This window comes from Rana temporaria, chromosome 1 (assembly GCF_905171775.1).
Source record: "Rana temporaria chromosome 1, aRanTem1.1, whole genome shotgun sequence".
NCBI lineage: Eukaryota > Metazoa > Chordata > Amphibia > Anura > Ranidae > Rana > Rana temporaria.
In genome coordinates this window covers 382,932,995-382,953,715 of record NC_053489.1, presented here as the reverse complement: position 1 = coordinate 382,953,715, position 20,721 = coordinate 382,932,995, and the positions used below count along the sequence as shown (strand labels likewise).

General features: G+C 48.4%; 1 protein-coding gene across 1 annotated transcript in view; it reads right to left on the bottom strand.

Annotated features, from left to right (window-relative positions):
- Window positions 1-20,721, bottom strand: part of SEMA6B (semaphorin 6B) — a 1,705,299-nt gene that overhangs the window by 1,293,298 nt on the left and 391,280 nt on the right. The window contains exon 4 of the mRNA XM_040341109.1: window positions 6,571-6,628. Coding sequence (XP_040197043.1) covers window positions 6,571-6,628 — 58 coding nt within the window. The remainder of the gene's footprint in view (window positions 1-6,570; window positions 6,629-20,721) is intronic.

Below are 20,721 nucleotides of genomic sequence, written 5' to 3'. Positions count from 1 at the left end.
ACATTATTAAGTAGATCTTGCTCTAAAATATAAATAAATATTCATAAGATCACGATAAAAAGTGTAAGAAAAAGTTAGTTAGAACTCTGTGTGAATAGCAGCAGCAAAACAAGTTCATTATTGTTCATTATTGTAGCATTATAAAGAAGATTTGAATGTGCAGCATTAAACAATGCAATAATTTGCAGCTTGAGGAATGTGCTATCTCCATTACGAACGCTAGTTTTACCAGAAGGCGCGCTCCCATATCATACTTGATTCATGCACTCTTTTTTAACCCTCGGAAAGCCTACACACAACTGGTTTTCTCGTCGGGAGAAAGTCAGACAGGAAAATAGAGAGCAGGTTCTATATTTTTTTCCGGCAGCTTTCCTGACGGGAAAACTGCTAGGGAGCATACACATGGCCGGGATTCCCAGCCAAAAGCTCTCCTGGCAGTTTTCCTGCCGGGAAAACCAGTCGTGTATACGAGGCTTGACTGTTTTTCACTAGTTTTACATTTGGCTAGGGTCAGTGTCACTACTGGTAGCGCAAGGCAATACTTGGACCCTATAAAGGTTGCAGTCCAACTCCTCCAGGATGGCACATCAATACGTGTCATTGCCAGAAGGTTTGCCGTGTCTCCCAGCACAGTCTCAAGGACCGGTATCTGCTCCTTTGTGCAAGGAGGAACAGAATGAGCACTGACAGAGCCCTACAAAATGACCTTCAGCAGGCCACTGGTGTGAATGTCTCTGACCAAACAATCAGAAACAGACTTCATGGGGGTGGCCTGAGGGCCCGATGTCCTCTAGTGTGCTCTGTGCTCACATGGAGCTTGATTGGCATTTTCCATTGAACACCAGAATTGGCAGGTCCGCCACTGGTGCCCCATGCTTTTCACAGATGAGAGCATATCCATGGAGGGATGCACAGACCTCTACAGGCTGCACAATGGCACCCTGACTGCCATTAGGTATCGGGATGAAATCCTTGGACCCATTGTCAGACCCTACGCTGGTGCAGTGGGTTCCTCCTGGTGCACGACAATGCCCGGCCTCATGTGGCGAGAGCATGCAGCCAGTTCCTGGAGAATGAATAATTTGATACCATTGAATGGCCCCCATGCTCATCTGACCTAAATCCAAAAGAACACCTCTGGGACATTATGTTTCGGTCCATCCGGTGCCACAAGGTTGCACCTCAGTCTGTTCAGGAGCTCAGTGATTCTGAGTGCTGCCAGCATTTCTGCAGAGGTTGAAGGGGTGGGGGGTCAGCCCGTCAGTGCTCAGACCATACGCTGCACACTGCATCAAATTGGTCTGCATGGCTGTCATCCTAGCATGGCCGTCATCCCATCCCTTCTAAAGATGATGCACAAGAAAGCCTGCAAACAGTTTGCTGAAGACAACCATATATTGACACTATATACAGACTTTTCTTTATATTACATTTTTGATTGAATTTTTGTTGCTTATTTACGTACACACAGATGAGTAGTGGTGTGGCGCAGAGTCATTTTATTTTTATTTTTGTATTATTTTGAATTGTTTTTTAGCACAGAAAAAATACACGTGTGCGCAAGTGTATCATTGTTTAATTTTGGCCTTACTACACAAGAACAAGGATCGCCTTGTTATGCAACTAGAAAAAAATATGAGACTTGTACACTAATGCTAGAAGTCTGGCTGACAAGATGGGAGAACTGGAGTTGCTAATGTACGAAGAGGATTTTTATTTTGTGGGAATTTCAGAGACTTAGTTTGACAGCTCTCATGATTGGCTAGCAACCAGTCCCTATATCGCAGAGATAGAGAGGGTAAAAAAGGTGGAATGTTAAGGCTGTATATCAGAAATGATGTGCAAGTAAATGTGAGGGACAATATCACTAATGGAGCAAGGAGGGAGGTGGAATCCTTATGGGTATAGCTTCAAAGGGAACTAAGGGGAAAGTAATACTGGGCATATTGCTATAGGCCCCCTAACCAGAGGGAGGAGGGGGAGGCGGAACTTCTATCACAGCTTGGAATGGTGGCTAGGATGGGAGATGTCATTATAAGACCCCTTTCACACTGAGCCACCCATAGCGTCGGCGGTAAAATGCAGCCATTTTTATCCGCCGACACTATGGGCGGATTTGCGGTGCATTTCGGTCGCTAGCGGGGTGCATTTAACCCCCGCTATCAGCCGAGAAAAGGTTAAAACCACCCGCAATGCGCTGCTGAAGCAGCACATTGCGGGCGGTATAGCCACGCTGTCCCATTGCTTTCAATGGGCAGCAGCGCTGGAGGAGTGGTAAACACACCGCTCCAAAGATACGGCTAGCAGGACTTTTTTTACCGTCCTGCTAGCGCAACGCTCCAGTGTGAAAGCCCTTGACAAAAGAGCAGCACTTTTAGGGCGGATTGCAGGCGCTATTTTTAACGCTATAGCTCCTCCAATACGCCCTCAGTGTGAAAGGGGTCTTATGGAGGATTATATTATGCAGCTATAGACTGGGTGGAAGGAACCGCACATTCAAATAAGGCTCGCCATTTCCTAGATGTCTTGCAGGACAATTTCCTGGGACAGATGGTAAATGCACCAACAAGAAACAATGTGTTACTAGACCTACTGATTAATAACAATGCAGACCTGATCACGGAGGTGGAAATACAGGGCAACTTGGGAAACAGCGATCACAGGTTAATTAGTTTTAGTATACATCACAGAAATGGGAAACACAAGGGAAATACAAAGATGCTGAATTTCAAAAGACCCATTTTCCCTAAACTGCACTCTTTGCTAGACGATTTTATACGTATAATTTTGTTAAGACAAAGTTATTATCAAATAGACAGGCCCATAGAAAAAATGTAAAGTTGCTTTGGTTCATAAGACTCCTTTCACACTGGAGGCATTTTTCATAGCGTCTGTAAAGCGCCTGAACAAAAGCCTCATCTGCAATCCCAGTGTGAAAGCCCGAGTGCTTTCACACTGGGTGCTGTGCTGGCAGGACATCAAAAAAAGTCCTGCAAGCAGCTTCTTTGAGGCGCTTTAGGAGCGGTGTATACCTAAAGCGCCCCTACCCTTTACTCGAACGCTAGCAGGGGTTAAAAGTGCCCCGCTAGCGCCCGAAAAGTGCTGCAAAAACTATGGTAACGCGCCGCTAAAACTATCAGCGCTTTACTGCTGATGCCCAGGCACTGGCAGTGTGAAAGGGCTCTTATGCCGCGTAAACATGACCGCTTTTAGGGTTGTAAAAAATTACATTTTTAATGGTCTAGAAAAAACTAAGTTTTTTCAACCCGATCGTTAAAACGGCCTTGCCTACACACGATTGTGAAAAAAAATGCTCTAGCAAAGCGCAGTGACGTACAACACGTACGACAGCACTATAAAGGGGAAGTTCCATTCGGATGGCGCCATCCTTGGGGCTGCTTTTGCTGATTTTGTGTTAGTGAAAGACGATTCGCGCTGTTCAGTCTGTTACAGCGTGATGAATGTGCTTACTCCATTATGAACGCTAGTTTTACCAGAACGAGCGCTCCCTTCTCATAACTTCTGAGCATGCGCGGTGTTTTCACGTCGTTAAAGCCCACACGCGACCATTTTTTACGACATTAAAAACGACAACGTTAAAAACAACGTGAAAAATTAGAGCAGGTTCAAAATTTTGAATGCCCATTTTTTACATCGTGAAAAATGCTCTGGAGCCCACACACGATCGTTTTTAACCACTTGAGACCCGCGCTATAGACAAAAGACGTCAACAGCGCGGCTCTCAAGTGGCAAGTGGACGTCTTTGGACGTCATTTAAAGTGCATTACCCGCGCTCCTCTAACAGCACAGAGCTCCACGTGCTGTTAGAGGAGAGGAGACCGATCTGTGTCCCTTGTACATAGGGACACAGCATTGGTCACCTCCCCCAGTCACCCCCCTCCCCCCACACAGTTAGAACACACCCAGGATATACATTTAACCCCTTCCTCACCCCCTAGTGTTAACCCCTTCACTGCCTGTCACATTTATACAGTAATTAGTGCATTTTTATAGCACTGATCGCTGTATAAATGTGAATGGTCCCAAATTTGTGTCAAAAGTGTCCAATACGTCCGCCGCAATATCGCAGTCCCAAAAAAATCAAAGATCGCCGCCATTACTAGTAAAAAAAAATAATAAAAAAAAATCATAATTCTGTTCCCCATTTTGTAGGCACTATAACTTTTGCGCAAACCAGTCGCTTATTACGATTTTAATTTTTTTTTACAAAAATACGTCGAAAAATACGTATCGGCCTTAAATGAGAAAAAAAATATTTTTAAAAAAAAAAAAATGGGATATTTATTATAGCAACAAGTAAAAAAATATATATATTTTTTTTAAATTGTCGCTCTATTTTTGTTTATAGCGCAAAAAATAAAAACCGCAGAGGTGATCAAATACCACCAAAATAAAGCTCTATTTGTGGGGAAAAAAGGACGTCAATTTTGTTTGGGAGCCACGTTGCACGACTGCGCAAATGTCAGTTAAAGCGACGCAGTGTCGGAAGCTGAAATTTCGCCTGGGCACAAAGGGGGTTTATGTGCCCAGTAAGAAAGTGGTTAATGACATTAAAAAAAACGTCATTTTTTACAACCAGAAAAACGATCGAGTTTACGCGGCATTAGGGATATACAGCTTGCAGTTTTCGTTTGTCAAAGCCTAATTGGACAAGCTGACGTTAGAAGCTGGTTGGCTACTATGTACAGCTGCACCACATTTTGCACTCTCTGGCCCAGATTCACAAAGAAGATACCACGGAGCATCTCAGATACTCCGTCGTATCTCTCAGAGTATCTATGCGACTGATTCATAGAATCAGTTACGCATAGATAGCCCTAAGATCCGACAGGTGTAATTGTTTTACACTGTCGGATCTTAGGATGCAGTACCGCGGCCGCCGCTGAGGGGAGTTCGCGTCGTAAACCAGCGTCGGGTATGCAAATTAGGAGTTACGGCGATCCACGACGGTTTTTCGCGTTCGCTACGTCACCGCTGGTCTAGTTACTTTACACAGCACACGTATGTGCTGTATAAAGTATGGCCGTCGTTCCCGCGTCGAAATTTTAAAATTCACGTAGTTTGCGTAAGCCGTCCGGGAATACGGAATTACGCTACGCGCGTCACCGTTCGAAAAAATGACGTCACTTCGCGGCAAAGCACGGCGGGTAATTCAAAAGGGAGCATGCGCAGTAGGTCCGGCGCGGGAGCGCACCTAATTTAAATGGCACAGCCCCTTTGAATTCCGCGGGCTTACGCCGGAGGCGGTTTTCATTGCAAGTGCTCTGTGAATCAGGCACTTGCGATGAAAACTTGCGGCGGTGTAACGTATCTACGATACGTTACGCCGCCGCACTTCTACCTGAATCTGGCCCTCTGGTTTTAGTAAATCAACCTCTACGTGTTAAAGACAAATATTTCAATTTATTTTATTTGACCTGTTTGGAGTTTAGCTTAAAACTGGCCACGCAAAAACAATTGTTACCTGCAGTTTCAGCAATTGTGGAAACTCCTAGCACATGGAGGCAGTGCTTTCCAAAAAACTTTTTTCAGAAGCTTGTGTGACCTGTAACTTGGTTATTGCTGTTATAGCATGAATATAACAGTAGATATACATACTGAGGGCTGGATTCAGAAAGATCAGCGGATCTTTCTGCTGGCGTAACGTATCTCAGATACGTTACAGCGCGGTAAATTTGGGCGCAAGTTCCGTATTCAGAAAGAACTTGCGCCCTAAGTTACGGCGGCGTAACGTATGTGGGCCGGCGTAAGCCCGCCTAATTCAAATGGGGATGTTGTGGGCGTGTTTTATTTAAATTTAACATGACCCCGCGTATTTTACGTTTTTTGTGAACGGCGCATGCGTTCGTGAAAAAATCCCAGTGCGCATGCTTGAAATTCCGCCGCGAATCGTCAATGCTTTAGACGTGAACGTAACTTACGTACAGCCCTATTCGCGAACGACTTACGCAAACGACTTAAACATTTCAAAATTCTAAGCGGGAACGACATCCATACTTAACATTGTGTACGCCTCATAAGAGCAGGAGCAACCTTACGCTGAAAAAGCCTGACGTAAACGACGTAAAAAAAATTGCGCCGGGTGTACGTACGTTTGTGAATCGGCATATCTACCTAATTAGCATATTCCTTGCGTAAATTGACGGAAGCGCCACCTAGCGGCCAGCGTAAATATGCAGCCTAAGATACGACGGTGTAAGACACTTACGCCAGTCGGATCTTAGGGAAATCTATGCGTAACTGATTCTCTGAATCAGGCGCATAGATACGACGGCCCGCACTCAGAGATACGACGGCGTATCTGGAGATACGCCGTCGTATCTCCTATTTGAATCCGGCCCTGAATGTATAGAGTTCTTCCAATTTTTTAAAGATATAGATAAAAAAGGTTGTGTTTGACCAGATCTGTATATGATTATTATATATAACGGAGGAACGTTGAATAATTATGAAATAACACATGTTAAAGAAATGGTCAATTCTAAACCTATACAGTATATATATATATATATATCTATACAGTATTTATCTAAAGTATTCCCTACTCACCGTTTGGTATTTCATTTCTAAACTTTTGGAGTCCAGCAGAATTTGATAGAAAGAATTCCTGCAAATAGAAAAAAAATGGAATTGTGATGTACCTGTAAATTCCATATTGTGGAGTACAATACTGGACATAAGACTTGATTCTTAGCCCATGGGTTCTATGCCACTACCTTCAAGTGATTAGGAAGAGATATACAAGATCTAACCAAGACCTGCAGGGTACAAAGGGCTAGGGGCCAGATCCACAAAAGGGATACGCAGGCGTATCTGCTGATACGGCGTCGTATCCATTTTTCTATCTATGCGGCTGATTCATAGAATCAGTTACGCATAGATATCCCTAAGATCCGACATGTGTAATGGACTTACACTGTCGGATCATAGGATGCAGTACCGCGGCCGCCGCTGGGGGCATTTCTTGTCGAAATTCAGCGTCGGGTATGCAAATTAGCACTTACGGAGATCCACTAAGCTTTTTCCCTTCGTTATTTCTCTGTAAGTGTTAGTTTGCCGTCGCAAAATTAGGGCTGCTTTTACAAAGTGTAAACTTAGTACACCATGTAAAAGTACACCCTTCTTTCCCGCGTCGCTGTCAAATTTTTTTTAAAAACATTTTTTTTTCCCGCCACATCTCTTTTTTACCCGTCGCGATTCACAAAACTCGGCGCAACGTAACGTAACGCAAAGCACGTCGGGAAAATAGCGTCGGGAGCATGCGCGGGAGCGCGCCTAATTTAAATGGGACTCGCCATATACTTAGGTAGAAATTTTGCGGCGGTGTAACTTAAATCGGAACATTTAAGTTGCGCCCGCTGGTTGTGGATCTGGCCCTAGGTTTTTGGATATTCCAAACAGGAGATGGTTCAGAATGAGGAATGGGAACAATTTTAGTTGAGAACTACCTCACCTGAAAGATTGCAGAAAGGAGCAATCAGCATACCCATCAGCCAGGGCCGCCATCAGGAATTATTGTTTTGACGTCGCTTCTGCCCTGCTATGGTATGGAGAAGGGTGGGGGGGCCATCTTGCCCTCACTCGTATCCATACCCAGCATGATACTGCATGTATTCACTTTTGCCCCCCACAGAGAAACACCACTTTAGCCCCTCACAGAGAGACCACTTTTGCCCCCCACAGAAAGAAAAAGACCACTTTTGTCCCCCACAGAAAGAGAGAGAGACCACTTTTTCCCCACAGAGAGACCACGTTTGCCCCCCACAGAAAGAGAAAGACCACTTTAGCCCTAAACAGAGAGGCCACTTTTGCCCCCCCAAGAGATCACGTTTGCCCTCCACAAAAAGAGACAGAGACCACTTTTGCTTCTCACAAAAAGACCACATTTACCCCATAGAAAGAGAGGCCACCTATGCCCCTCCCAGGAAGAGGCCCCTTTTGCCCCATAGAGAGAGACCCCCTTTGCCCCCACAGAAAGACAGATAAAGACCACTTTTGCCCCCACAGAGAGGCCACTTTTGCCCCTTACAGAAAGAGAGGGAGACCACTTTTCCCCCTCACAGAGAGAGACCACAATTGCCCTCCACAGAAAGAGACAAAGACCACTTTTGCCCCTTACAGAAAGAGAAAGATAGTCCACTTTTGCCCCTCACAGATAGAGGCCGCTTTTGCCCCCACAGAAAGAGAAACCCATTTGGCCCTCCCAGAAAGAGGCCACTTTGCCCCCACAGAGAGACCTCTCCACCCCCCCTCCCAAAGGGAGAGACCACGTTTTCCCCTCACAGAGAGAGATCACCTTTGTCACTCACAGAGAGAGACCAGGTTTGCCCCACAAAAAGAAAAAGAGACACTTTTGCCCCCCACAGAAAAAGAGAGAGGCCACTTTTTCCCCACACAGAAAGACCACTTTTGCCCCCACAGAAAATAGGATTTTTTAATTCAGCTTACCTGTAAAATCCTTTTCTTGGGAATACATCACGGGACACAGAGCCTTAATTACTTAATGGGTTATGTAGTCACCACAGGTGATTAGACACTGGCAAACCCAAATAAAATTGAGTTCCTCCCCTATATAACACCTCCCAAATGGAGAGTACCTCAGTTTTGTAGCAAAGCAATAAGTGTTCCACGTTAACTCCGAAGAGGGGTGGGAGCTCTGTGAACCGTGATGTATTCCCAAGAAAAGAATTTTACAGGTAAGCTGTATAAACAAATCCTATTTTCTTGATCATACATTACAGGACACAGAGCCTTAATTACTTAATGGGATGTCCCATAGCAATACTACATTTTGAGGGGAGGGAGACACAGATCAGAATAAGATGGCCATCGGGCCAGAGGATCTATACTGCTGCCTGCAGCACACTACGCCCGAAGGTGGCATCCTCGTAACCTCTCACATCTACCTGGTAGAATTTAGTAACTGTATGGACCAAAGACCAAGTAGCAGCCTAACAGATCTGAGCCATAGAGGCCTGGTGATGCACTGCCCATGAAGCACCAACTGCTCTAGTCGAGTGCGCTTTCAGCTGAAAAGGAAGGATCTTCTTTTCTAAACCATAGGCCTGAATAATGAATTGTCGAATCCACCTTGAAATAGTGGATTTTGACACTGCCTGGACCTTCTTTGGGCCTTGTGGTAGAATGAATAGACATACAGTCTTCCTTATCTGAGCCATAGCTTGCAGATAAACCTTTACAGCTCTTACAACATCTAGAGAGTGTAGACTTTCTTCCTCCGCAAACTGCGGATCTGGAAAGAAAGATGGTAGGACTATATCTTGGTTCAGATGAAAACCTGAAACCACCTTAGGTAAGAAATTCTGTCTTCATGAATAATCATATACGGTTCTTTACACGAAAGAGACGCCATTTCCGATACCCTCCTAGCCTAGGATATGGCTACAAGAAAAAACTGTTTCTGTGTCAACAGACTGAGGCCTCGTACAGACGAGAGGATATCCACTGGAAACGGTCCGCCGGACCGTTTCCAGCGGATACATCCTCTGGCGGATTTGGATCTGATGGCTGTACACACCATCAGATCGAAATCCCAGCGGAATACATCCGCGGTGACGTGGCCGCGCCGTCGCCTCGACGATGACGTGGCGATGTGCGCGACCCTGGAAGGTAAATACTTCCACGCATGCGTCGAATCATTACGACGCATGCGAGGGATGGGAGCAGACGGACTGATCCGGTGAGTCTGTACAGACGACCGGATCAGTCCGCTGGACTGGATTCCAGCGGATAGATTTCTTAGCATGCTAAGAAATTTTTATCCGCTGGGAATCCGTCGGATTTTTATCCGCTGGGAAATGTCCGCTAGGCCGTACACACGACCGGATCTATCTGCTGGAACTGATCCGCGGATCAATCCCAGCGGATAGATCCGGTCGTGTGTACGGGGCCTTAGAGAAACCTGGTGTAAAGGTTCAAAAGGTAGCTTCTGTAAAACAGACAACACCATATTCAAATCCCATGGGCACACGGGAGACTTAATCAGCGGATTCAACCACAGTGCCCCCTGAACAAAAACCCTGACTAGGGAATGAGAGGCAAGCGATTTTTGAAAAAATACCGACAAAGCCGAGATTTGGCCCTTGATAGTGCTCAAGGCCAACTTCATATTTAAGCCCAACTGAAGAAAGGCAAGAATCAGATTAATGGCAAACTTCCTAGGATGCCACTTTCTGGGTTCACAGCAGGAAACATGGGCCAAATCCTCAAAAGGGATACGCAGGCGGAACTGCTGTTCAGCCTGCGTATCCCTGTGCCTATCTTTGGAACTGATCCTCAGAAGCAGTTTTCCAAAGATAGGCAGAAGATCCGACATCTGTAAGAGACTTACACTGTCGCATCTTAGGATGCAGTACCGCATCCGCCGCTGGGGGCATTTCGTGTCGAAATGCCGCTTTGCGTATGCAAATGAGGACTTACGGAGATCCACAAAGCTTTTCAGCTTTGTGTTTTCTGCGCAAGTTTACGTTTGCATACGTAAAATTAGTTCTGCTTTTACAAAGTGTAAACTAGTAACACCTTGTAAAAACAGACCTTTTTTTCGATCGCCGCGATTTTTTTTAAATCTTGAATTTTTTTTCCCGGCGCGTAACTTTTTTTTTACCCGACGCAACTTTATTGTCCCGTCGCAATCCACAAAGCCCGGCGTAACGTAATTTTGCGCGCTGCCCGTCGGGAAAATGACGTCACGAGCATGCGCAGTAGGGCCGGCGCGGGAGCGCGCCTCATTTAAATTGTCATCGCCCCCTGCAGAAGAGGACTGCCTTGCGCCGGAGACATTTAAGTTACACGGCCTGAAATTTCTAGGTAAGTGCTTTGTGGATCGGGCACTTAGGTAGAAATTTTAAGTCAGTGTAACTTAAATGGGAAAAGATAAGTTAGGCAGGATTTTTGAGGATTTGGCCCCATATGCCTTCCAGATTCTGTAGTAGATGAGCCTGGAGGCCGGCTTCCTAGCATTAACCAGGGTGGATAGGACTGGCCCTGAGAGCCCAGGTTTCCTCAGAATGTGGGTCTCAAACAGCCAAACCGTCAAATTTAAACTTTGTAAGGCAGGATGCAATATTGGACCCTGCGATAGTAGGTCTGGGCGTAATGGAAGAACCCAAGGTCTTCCTACTGCCATCCTTACGACTTCTGCGTAGCAGGGTCTCCTGGGCCAAGCCGGGGAGACCAAAATCACTGACTTTCCTTCCTTCTTGACTCTCTGAAGGGATCATGGGAGGAGCGGTACTGGAGGGAACGCATACATCAGGGAATACCGATCCCATGAGATTGTCAGGGCATCTGAGCCTTGATCATATGGATCTCTTGTTCTTGACACAAAGCTGTCCAGTTTTGCATTGAACCTGGAAGCCAACAGGTCCATATCTGGGGTTCCCCATTTCTGACATATGATTTGAAACTTGTCAGTGTGTAGAGACCATTCTCCTGGACTCAGTTGCTGGCGGCTTAAAAAAAACGCTCGCCAATTTTCTACCCCTGGAATGAAGACCGCAGATAGGCAAGGAATATGCCCTTCTGCCCAGGCCAACATGTGATTCACCTCTTTTTGGGCATCCAGACTTCTGGTGCTTCCTTGGTGATTGATAAAGGCTACGGCCGTAGCATTGTCGGACTGAACCCGAACAGGTCAGCCTTGCAGTCTGAAAGACCAAACTTTGGGGGCTAAATGAATTGCCCAAATCTCCAGAATGTTGATGGGTAGGAGCTTTTCGGCCCCGGACCACTTCCCCTGGGCAGATGCTTCTTCTAGCATTTCCCCCCAGCCCAGAAGGCTGTCGTCTGTGGACATCACTTTCCAGGTAACTAGAGTGAAGGATTTTCCTTCTGACAGATTTTGGGGGAGCAACAACCAATTGAGGCTCTGGCGAACCCCTGGAGATAAGATCATAGGAAGATCCAGGGCCTGAACATCTTTGTTCCAAGCTGACAGAATTCCGCTCTGTAGTGAAACTGGGCGTAAGGGACAGCCTTGAAGGCTTTCCCAGCAATCTCATGCATAGACGGATGGAGTGCCTTCTTTTCTCCTTTACCACTCAGACCAAGTCTCCTATGGCTTTTGCCTTCAGTTTGGGAAGGAATGCCTTGCTTAAGGACGTGTCTATAAACATGCCCAAGTACTCTAGCCTTTTTTGAGACTGCAAGGAAGGTTTTTTCAGATTGAGGACCCAGCCTAGGTACTCTAAATAATCTACTGTGCTGTTCACATTCTGGCTCAAGCATGTGGCGGACTGATCTATGATCAACAGATCATCCAGGTAGGCTGTTATCACTATGCCTCGTGTCCTTAGCCTTGAAGGGCCAGTATTTTTGTGAACACTTGAGGTGCCGTAGCCAGCCCGAAAGGAAGGGCTACAAACTGAAAGTGGCGCTAATCCACCGCAAATTTTTAGAAACCTTTGGTGAGCGGGAAATATTGGCACATGTAGATATGCATCTCTGATGTCTATTGATGCCAGGAATTCTCCTCCCTGAAGCGTGGAAACAACTGAACGGACAGACTCAATGCGGAAGGAGCGAATGTTCAGAAACTGATTCAGACTTTTTAGATCTAGGATAGGTCTGAAATCCCTGTTTGGTTTTGGAACCGTAAACAGGTTTGAATAGAATCCTGACCCTTGATCCTCTGGGGCTAACTCCAAGATTACCCCTTGGGACAACAGGTGATCCAATGCCAGTAGTAAAGGCCTTCTTTTTTCTGGATCTTTGGCAATTCTTGATCTCAGAAAATGGGGTGGCGGAAGTTCTCTGAACTCTAGCTTGTAGCTTGAGGACACTGTGGCGATGACCCACTTGTCCTGAACCTCGTTCCGCCAGGCGTTTGTAAAATGCAGCAGCCTTCCCCCCACTAGGCCGAGTGGGGCCATCCCTTCAAAGGGAAGTTTTGGGGGTCTGTTTAGACCTTGAACCCCAAGTTCTTTTCTGACCCTGGGCTTGGCTCTGGGCTTTCCCCCTAGTGTTAGACTGGAGTTCCCAGGGGCTGGAGAAAGAGTATGTTTAAATGAGGGATGCTTATTCTTTTTCTTAACCGGCAATAGAGTAGACTTGCTTCTGGTAATCTTTTGGGTGTATTTATCCAGGTCATCTCCAAACAGGCATTCTCCCTCAAAGGGGAATGCTGCCAAGTATTTCTTGTAGGAAGCCTCGGCCTCCCAATGTTTTAACCAAAGGGACCTCCGCATGTGTACCAGTAGGAGATTCAAGCGAGATGCTTGTTGAATAGAGTTCATAATCGCATCAATCGCAAAGCACAAGGCCTTAGGAAGGTCCTCATGAACCTGTCACGGAAGCATGAATCAGACGTACAACAACAGATAAATGAAATAGGAAGGCTTTATTAAAAACCAAACAGCAAGGTTAAAGTCCAAACGGATGATCAAACAGTAAGCAGAGTCTTCCACCGGAGCCAGGGATCAGGAGCCAGAAGGATAGTCCGAACAAAGCCAGGGATCAGGAGCCAGAAGGGTAGTCCGAACGAAGCCAGGGATCGGGAGCCAGAAGGGTAGTCCGAACGAAGCCAGGGATCGGGAGCCAGAAGGATAGTCCGTGGAAGCCGGGTCGGTAACCAAAAGCAGCAGCACAATCTCAGGAGCATGTGTATACAAGAGGACCAAGCAGGGAAATGAAGCAACAGACCTCCTATATATATGCAAGGCATCCAGCTCCTCCCAGGGTGTGGTAAGTTATAAGAAGCCCAGGAACCAATATGGCCGCCAGCACATGTCAGATGAAAGAAGCCTGCAGAGAGGTAAGACCATGACAGTAGCTCCCCCTCAAGGGCCCCTCCTCCGCGGCGCAAAAAACGGTTTCTGGGGGAAGCGCGCGTGGAAGGCTCGGAGCAAGGCAGGAGCATGGATATCTGCGGAGGGAACCCAGGAACGTTCCTCTGGACCATAACCACGCCAGTGGACCAAAAACTGCACCCGACCGCGGACCAAGCGTGAGTCCAGGATATCGCTCACCTCATATTCTTCATGATCGCCCACCTGGACCGGACGAGGCCGAGGAACCGAGGAGGTGAAGCGATTGCACACCATTGGTTTCAACAGGGAAACGTGAAACACATTGGAGACCCGCATACCAGGTGGGAGCACAAGGGCATAGGCAACCGGGTTTACCCTGCGAAGCACTCGGAAGGGACCAACAAAGCGAGGAGCCAGCTTAGGAGTGGGCACTCGAAGGTTGAGGTTGCGAGTGGACAACCATACGTGGTCTCCGACCTGGTAGGAAGGAGCAGGCGCCCGTCTGCGATCAGCCTGGAGTTTCTGGCGCTGCGCAGAGACCTCAAGGGACCTCTGGATCTGTACCCAAGAAGCACGTAGAGCGGAAAGGTGATCCTCCACAGCCGGAATATCCTGGGGAGAGAATGACTCCGGTAACACGGCAGGTTGGAACCCATAATTGGCCATGAAGGGAGACGTCCCAGAGGAAGAGTTCACCGCCGTGTTCCTGGCAAACTCAGCCCATGGCAGAAGGTCAACCCAATTGTCTTGATGGTCGGAGACATAGCAATGAAGGAATTGCTCCAGGGCCTGATTGGACCATTCTGCGGCCCCATTGGACTGAGGGTGGTAGGCCGAGGAGAAGGAGAGTCGAATCCCCAACTGGGAGCAAAAGGCGCGCCAGAACCTGGACACAAACTGACTTCCCCGATCCGACACTATCTCCTTGGGCAAACCGTGCAACCGGAAGACCTCCCTGGCGAAAACCGTGGCCAACTCTTGTGCAGAGGGTAATTTCTTGAGAGGAACACAGTGGCACATTTTGGAAAACCGATCCACAATCATGAGAATGACCGTATGGCCTCGGGATGCAGGAAGGTCCACAATGAAGTCCATCCCAAGGTGCGACCATGGGCGCTCCCCAGTGGCGATGGGTTGCAGAAGGCCCAACGGAAGGTGCCGAGGGGACTTACTCTGGGCACAAACAGAGCATGCCGCTACATATGCGGCAATGTCAGAATGTAGAGAAGGCCACCAGAACAAACGTGAAACAGCCCAGGACAGCTGATTCTTTCCAGGATGCCCCGCGGTCTTGGAGTTATGGTAGGTTCGCAACAACCGAGTGCGCAACTCCTCAGGCACAAAACATCTGCCGTTGGGTCTCCCAGAGGGAGCACCAGATTGGGCCGCCAAAATCTGCTCTCCAAGGGGAGAGGTCAGGCTGGTGCGAATGGCGGCCAGGATCTGATTAGGAGGTATGACCGAAGTCGGTATCGATTCCTCCCTGGACAGCTCGGAATATTGACGTGATAAGGCATCCGCCCTGACGTTCTTGGAACTGGGTAGGTAGGAGACCACATAATTAAAACGTGACAGGAACAGAGCCCATCTGGCCTGACGGGGTGTCAATCTCTTGGCCTCAGAAAGGTAAGTCAGATTCTTGTGGTCCGTCAGGATGAGAACCGGAACCACCGAACCCTCGAGCAAATGCCTCCACTCTTTGAGAGCCTGCACGATGGCCAACAACTCTCTGTCACCAATCTGGTAGTTGCACTCCGCGGGAGACAGTTTCCGCGGGTAAAACCCACAGGGAAGCAGAGGACCCTCTGGTGTCCGACGCTAAGACAGAAGGGCGCCTACTCCCGTCTCAGACGCGTCCACCTCGAGAACAAAGGGCAACCCAGGGTTGGGATGAGACAGTATTGGAGCCGACACAAAGGCAGATTTTAGAGCCTCAAAAGCCTGGATGGCCTCGGCCGGCCAGACCTGGGAATTACTGCCCTTCCTGGTCAGGTCCGTGAGAGGCTTGGCCAGCATGGAAAAGTCCCTGATGAACTCCCGATAATAATTGGCGAAGCCCAAAAAGCGCTGCAGGGAACGAAGACCACTGGGCTGGGGCCACTGTAAGACCTTCTCAGGGTCCATGGAGAACCCCTCCGCGGAAATGATGTAACCTAAGAAGGTTACCTGGGACCGGTGAAATTCGCATTTCTCAAGCTTACCGAACAGCTTGTTCTCTCGTAACCGTTGCAGCACTCGCTTGACATCCAGAATGTGGGCCTCCATGGATTCAGAATATACCAAGATGTCATCCAAATAGACCACCACACACTGCTGCAACAGGTCACAGAAAACATCATTGATGAATTCCTGAAAGACTGCGGGCGCATTGCACAACCCAAAGGGCATAACCAAGGATTCATAATGACTGGTCCTGGTGTTGAACGCGGTCTTCCACTCGTCACCAGCCTTGATCCTTACCAGGTTATATGCTGCCCTCAGGTCGAGTTTGGTAAAGACCGTGGCCCCTTTCAGGCGATCAAACACCTCGGAAATCAAGGGTATCGGGTATGCGTTCTTGATCGTAATGCGATTAAGGCCCCTATAGTCGATACAAGGCCTCAACTCTCCGCCCTTCTTTTTCACAAAGAAAAATCCAGCCCCTGCCGGGGACGAGGATTTGCGAATGTGACCACGGGAAAGCGCCTCCTTCACGTACTCCTCCATGGCCTCATTCTCCGCAACCGACAGTGGATAGACCCTGCCACGAGGAGGAACGGCACCAGGTTGTAAATCTATGGCACAATCGTAAGGGCGATGCGGGGGTAGGAACCCAGCGCGCACCTTATCGAATACATCCCGGTACCCCTCGTATTCAGGAGGCAACACAGAGTCCGAGGAGGTACACAACAACTTGACAGGCCCATGGATGCAACTAGCCCCACACTGTGGTGACCACGAGAGGATCCCGGCCGATCTCCAATCGAAAGTCGGATTATGCTTCTGGAGCCAGGGGTACCCCAAGACCACCGAGTAGTGTGGAGACGAAATGACCTGAAGGCAGGCCGACTCCCTGTGAACGGCCCCAATGGCTATCCCCACTGGAAGGGTCTCATGAGTCACGTGCGACGGCTGGAGGGGTCTGCCGTCTATCGCCTCGAGAACCAGAGGGGAAACTTGAGCCTGCAGAGGAATGGAGTTGGCGGCAGCGAACTTACTATCAATGAAAAATCCACCAGCACCAGAGTCCACCAACGCCTGGGTCGTCACCGAGCCCCCGACCCAGGAGAGAACAACGGTGATCAGTGGTTTATCAGCACGGGAAACCGGGGACGAAGAGACTCCACCCAAGATCTGCCCCATACAGGATCTCAGGTGCGAGCGTTTCCCGGACGGTTCGGACATGCCAACCGAAAATGCCCACCGAGACCACAGTACATGCATCGGCCCTCGCGTCTCCGGAATGCCCTCTCCCCCTCGGACAGGCGAGCAAACCCCAGCTGCATGGGTTCACCCCCAGGCAAGTCAACTCCAGGAGGCGTGGGAGGAGAGGGAGGCACGGGTGGGACAGCAAACGTAGGCGCCAATCTGTTAGGAGACCTCCGCAGGCTCTCCTTAAAGGAAGGTCTCTCCCTGAGTCTGGTGTCAATCAATATCAGGAAAGAAATAAGAGCCTCGAGCTCCACTGGTAGGTCCTTAGCCGCAACCTCATCCTTCAAGGCATCCGAGAGACCATGGGAGAAAGCAGCGACCAGAGCCTCATTATTCCAGCCCACCTCTGCTGCCAGGGTACGAAACTCAATGGCGTATTCGGCTACCGATCGTGAACCCTGTCTGACGGACATAAGGAGCTTCGCAGCAGAGGCAGAGCGAGCCGGTACATCGAATACCCTCCGAAGAGAAGCAACAAAACCGGAAAACTCGGCAACCACCGGATTGTTGTTCTCCCATAAGGGGCTTGCCCAGGCCAAGGCCTTGTCCGAGAGCAGCGAGATCAAGAAGCCCACCCTTGATCTCTCAGTAGGAAAGGCATGTGGCAGCAACTCGAAATAAATGCCCACTTGGTTAAGGAAACCTCGGCACTGAGTTGGCTCTCCCCCAAAGCGCTGCGGAAGGGGGGCAGAACCGGTCATACCCCGAGACACCACAGGCGCAACAGGTGTCGGGGTAGACTCTGGCGCAACAACCGGAGCGGCAGTAGGAGCGGACCCAGGAGCGACAACCGGCCTATCGGCAATGGGAGCGAGATGAGCCGTGCGTGCAAGCAGGGTTTGCAACGCCTGAGCGAACTGACCCAGCAGGCAATCCTGTTGATCCAGTCTGGCAACCAGCATGGGTAGCGAAGGTGGCCCTGTACCGTCAGAATTCATGGCTTGGTCCTAATGTCACGGAAGCATGAATCAGACGTACAACAACAGATAAATGAAATAGGAAGGCTTTATTAAAAACCAAACAGCAAGGTTAAAGTCCAAACGGATGATCAAACAGTAAGCAGAGTCTTCCACCGGAGCCAGGGATCAGGAGCCAGAAGGATAGTCCGAACAAAGCCAGGGATCAGGAGCCAGAAGGGTAGTCCGAACGAAGCCAGGGATCAGGAGCCAGAAGGATAGTCCGAACTAAGCCAGGGATCGGGAGCCAGAAGGATAGTCCGTGGAAGCCGGGTCGGTAACCAAAAGCAGCAGCACAATCTCAGGAGCATGTGTATACAAGAGGACCCAGCAGGGAAATGAAGCAACAGACCTCCTATATATATGGAAGGCATCCAGCTCCTCCCAGTGGGAAGGAGGAGCCGCAGGGTGTGGTAAGTTATAAGAAGCCCAGGAACCAATATGGCGGCCAGCACATGTCAGATGAAAGAAGCCTGCAGAGAGGTAAGACCATGACAGAACCTCAACCTCCTCTGTAGGGAGGAGGTTAATCATATGCTTCATTTGTTCCTTGAGGAACTGAGATACACTAATGGCTGTAACTGTAGGTTGTACTAAAGCCCTAGCCATGGCAGAGGAGGTTTTTAAAAGGGACTCCAGCTTTTTATCAGTTGGATCCTTAAAACCCTGTGCATTGTCTAAAGGACAGGTCAGGTTTTTGTTTGCACAAGAAATAGCTGCATCAAAATGAGGCACCCCCCATTTCTTGGTAAAACCTTCCTCCATAGGATAAAGGATGGAGAACTGCTAAGGAGGAGAAAACAGTTTATCTGGGTGAACCCAGTCATCATACATCAATTTATCCAGCAAGGGATAAACTGGAAAGGCGCATGCAGCCTGTGGGGATTTCCGGGATCCCAAAGAGGAAACAGAGGGCCTAGAAGCTTCAACAGGAGGCAATTTGTAAGTGGCACGCACCATCTCATGCACCTGCATCTTTAGCGACTGAGAAGTCGCAGGAAACCTCTCATCCTCTGAGTCCTCGGACTGCACATGGTCCTCATTTCCAGAGAGGGATTTTTCACCCTCAGAAGAGAGCCAGAGCAGATGAAGGGGATCTACCCCGTTTTCTGCTATCTTTCAAGGAGGTTGCGACAATATTAGCAATCCTTCCCTCCAGGTCATTCAAAGCAACTTTTAAAGCGTCCTCAGTGATGTATACAGGAGCTGAAAAAGAAAAGAAAAAAGAAGAGCTCACCGACCTAGTGTATTACCACTTATACGTTTATTAAAATAGAATAGAAGCAATGATCCTACTCACAAAAGGAGCTTGAGTAAGCGCTTATCTGACAGTTGAGCTTGGTCTCTTGGTGCCTGCCAGTAGGACTTGATGACAAGGAGGGTCGAATGATACCTCAAACGTCTGACCGGCTCACGCGTTTCTGGGGCGCACCCCTTTCTTCAGAGCCTAGATGGTCTAGGCAAGCTCAGAATCCTTAGCCGTACGCAGGGATTTTCAGGTGCCTCTTTTACTCGCTCTAGACCCTCTTCTCTGGGGCATAGTCCTTACTGCAAAGCAAAGGTACTATCCATAAATATAAATGTAATCACTGTTGTGCTATAGTCTTACAATACACAACATTTTTTAGCTTACTGCACAACCTGATGCCAAGTAGGAGTCTTAGGTTTGCCTGGTTCAATCCACAGGGATGCTTACAGCCCACAGCTCTGTGTCCATGCCGCTTACAGAAAGCTCTGGCGTGCTGGGCTTTTGAACCAGCCTCTTGGCGCCTGCACACAGGTATCCTGCAATGCGCACAGGCACTAGCAACCACTTTTGGCCCTCCCCATCCATGTCTCTATACTGACAAAAAAGTGTGCCCCCGGGCGAGCGCACGTGCACACGCGCCGCTTTCATGTCGGCACCCAGGAGACGAGGAAGAGGAGGGATAGGGGGCATCTTGTGGACCCCTGTATGCATATTGTGGCAGAGCCTGAAGCGGAAGGAGGTGAGTGGTGTTATATTGGACCGACTTCACTAAACATGTTATCCTGGAAGGCTATGTAAGAAAACACCAGGTTGCACTTACTCCCTCCAGTGGTGAGAACCAGGAAAGACATCCTACTCCAAAGAAGATAATGCATAAATAAAAATGATCTTCTTCTTAGCTGATCCACGGCGCAGGAAAGCTACTAAAAGTAGTTCCAGCTTTCACCCATTACAGTGGGCAAGTTGTGCCAACCTTCAGGTTTACCAAGGGTTTTATGAGAGAAAACCTCATACCTGGACCTGTAGAAGACTCTGCCAGAAACTTTTCGTGCCACATATGTATTAGTACACCAAAGTCTGGATTACAGAGCCCAGACCTCCGCAGAGAGACATTACAGGCAAACCTTGTTTCTTCTTACACGAGGCCTGGGTACCAACCATCTTAGGCCTTTGATATCAGCCCGAGGAATGGATCCGGTTCTTTGGCTCCTAGGTCTCCGCAGCCAGACCATCAAAAGAGCATTTTTCTTCTTAGCACATGTTAAACGTGACCAACCACCTTAACACTGGCGGAAAAACTGAGGTACTCTCCATTTGG